The sequence below is a fragment of the Eimeria mitis genome, genomic scaffold (assembly GCF_000499745.2).
Source record: "Eimeria mitis Houghton genomic scaffold, Emh_scaff875, whole genome shotgun sequence".
In the NCBI taxonomy this organism is placed as follows: Eukaryota; Apicomplexa; class Conoidasida; order Eucoccidiorida; family Eimeriidae; genus Eimeria; species Eimeria mitis.
In genome coordinates, this window is record NW_013576444.1 from 6,206 (window position 1) to 8,467 (window position 2,262).

Here is a 2,262-nt window from a genome sequence, read left to right on the forward strand (position 1 = left end):
CAGCCAGAGAAAGCTGAATATCTAGGACTTGAAAATAAAGGGCTTTATTGAACAGAGGGGACTGAAAAAAGCAGAAACGAGGTGTATATACACCTGAAATATAAAAGAAATTAAAAGCAAAAGCACACGAACACCTGAGGCCTCCACAAGCGCTGCTTTCCACTCGTTGATCCCCTTTTCAGCTTTCTTCAGCGTCAGGTACACGTCCTCTGTACGCACAGAATAGCAGCAGCAGCAGCAGCAGCAGCAGCAGCGCCAGCAGCAAAATAAGATGAAATTGAATTAATATAAAGATTTTGCCATTCCAAACAAACTAGAATATAGCTGAAACCCTCAGAGGCTCACCGGCACTCTCCGTGAAAGACGGCGGCGAAGGCAGCCAACTGCTGCTGGAGGAGGCCCCTGACTTTCCTATGCAGATCGATAGAGGGGAGATGCAGTGTAAGGGGGTTGCTGCGAGGGTTTCAAGCGTTGCTAGGTCGCAGGATAAGAGAGTTTCATATATATTTATTGCCGAACATCCTATAAATAAATAAATAAATAAATAAACAGAAAAAAGAGTCTTGATGGGCTCAAAAAAAAAGAAGGGAAGCGATCTTACCCCCGGCGTAGAGAGGAATTGTGGACGAGGAGAAGACCCATTGGAGGACTTCTTTGATAGTTTTGCAGTTTTTTCTCAGAAGAAAAAGAACGGATCCGTTCATAAAGGCAATAGCAACCACCGACGGTTGGATGCTGAGCAGAAAGCCCGGCGGTTGTAGACGTGAAATGAGGGATTTCAGGGTTTTTTTGTCGCCGTCAACATGAATTTCCTCAAAAGGTGCAGTGGAATGTGAAATCAATGAAAAAAGTGAATTTAATTTCTCGTTTTCGTCGACTTGGTACTCCGAAAACAACTTCGAGCTGCGCACCGATCGTGGAGTTGCAGAGCCACCGGCTGCTGAAAAATACACAGAAGGGAAACCAGAGAAATTCATTTTAATTGGATTCGTTTGACTTTTTATTAATATTTCATTTTTCTATTCACATGCGCTTAATATCCCTCCAAAATGCAAAAAAAAAGAAGAGAAAAAGACGAAAATTTCAGTGCGTGCATCACAGCGTCGAGCTGCCTATACACCTCAACATGCTTGCGCCTCTGAATACAAACTATAAGGCGCGTTTTCACCAGGATTTTAGCTTATTTTTCCTCATAAAAAGTAATAAAAATATTATATATATATATATATATATANTATATATATATATATATATATAATATAATAATAATAATAAGTATAAGGTTAACTGATACGATGAAACGGTGGCGGTTCGGCCGACAGCAGCGGCAATAAAGATGAAAATCTCAATTTGAATTTTTATACTGAAACCACGAAGTTCCAGCATATTTATACTTTTAGACGGGAAACTGTTTTTTTTTTCCTCCTTTTTGTTTTTTCTCTTTTGTTTTCTGTTTCTTTATTCTTTTCTTTATTTTTTTTCCCTCTCTTTTCTCCTTTTTCTTTCATTCTCTTTCGGTTCTGGCTTATCGATATGCTGTTTCAATATTTTATACTTTCCGGTATCAACAGAAGGACTACTTCTTATGTTCTATTAAATTTATTCGTTGCTTTCTTTGTCCTAGCACCGCACCTTTTCTGCATAGAGTTCACATTCACAACAACAGCAAAGAAGGCTGCATTCGTTACTCATAGACCTCACCACAGAACAGCAACAGAGTGCTGCCGCTGCAGCAGGAAGAGTTTCCTTCAGAAGAGTGCTTTCAGGTTTCTTCTCCTCTACGCACTGAATATATATTTTATGCGCCTGCATGCAGGGGCTGTCTACTCAAAATGAAACGTATGCAGTTCTTTTCTATTTAAATTTTAAGCAGACTTCGATGCTTAGGGTTTAGGGTTTAGGGTTTCTGGTTTAGGGTTTAGGGTTTAGGGTTTAGGGTTTAGGGTTTAGGGTTTAGGGTTTCCAGCAGCGGGCGTTGCAGCTTATCGAAGAGAAACGGAACTCTGCAGAAACAAAATTCAGAGCGATTATATTAATGCATGCAGGTGTAGAATTGTGAATAAATAAATAAATATTGTAAATAAATTAAATAAATAAAAGTTTGTTTTCTTTATTTAAATAAAGAGGAGGTTGCAGCAGGTACTGATGTTTTTGTGTTGCATTCATATTGGGGGGAGCAACGCTCGGTGCTGTATTTTCTGCGGTGTAGTGACGGCAACTGCACCAATTAAGTTATTAAATATAATAAAAACAATAAAATAT

General features: G+C 39.0%; 1 protein-coding gene across 1 annotated transcript in view; it reads right to left on the bottom strand.

Annotated features, from left to right (window-relative positions):
- The window catches only part of EMH_0024330 (uncharacterized protein), a gene marked incomplete at both ends in the record, with an annotated part of 1,284 nt that extends 580 nt beyond the window's left edge, over positions 1-704 (bottom strand). Inside the window, 2 exons of the mRNA XM_013502287.1 lie at positions 135-209; positions 602-704. Of these exons, the coding sequence (XP_013357741.1) occupies positions 135-209; positions 602-704 (178 nt within the window). The remainder of the gene's footprint in view (positions 1-134; positions 210-601) is intronic.
- Positions 705-2,262: the final 1,558 nt, after the last annotated feature.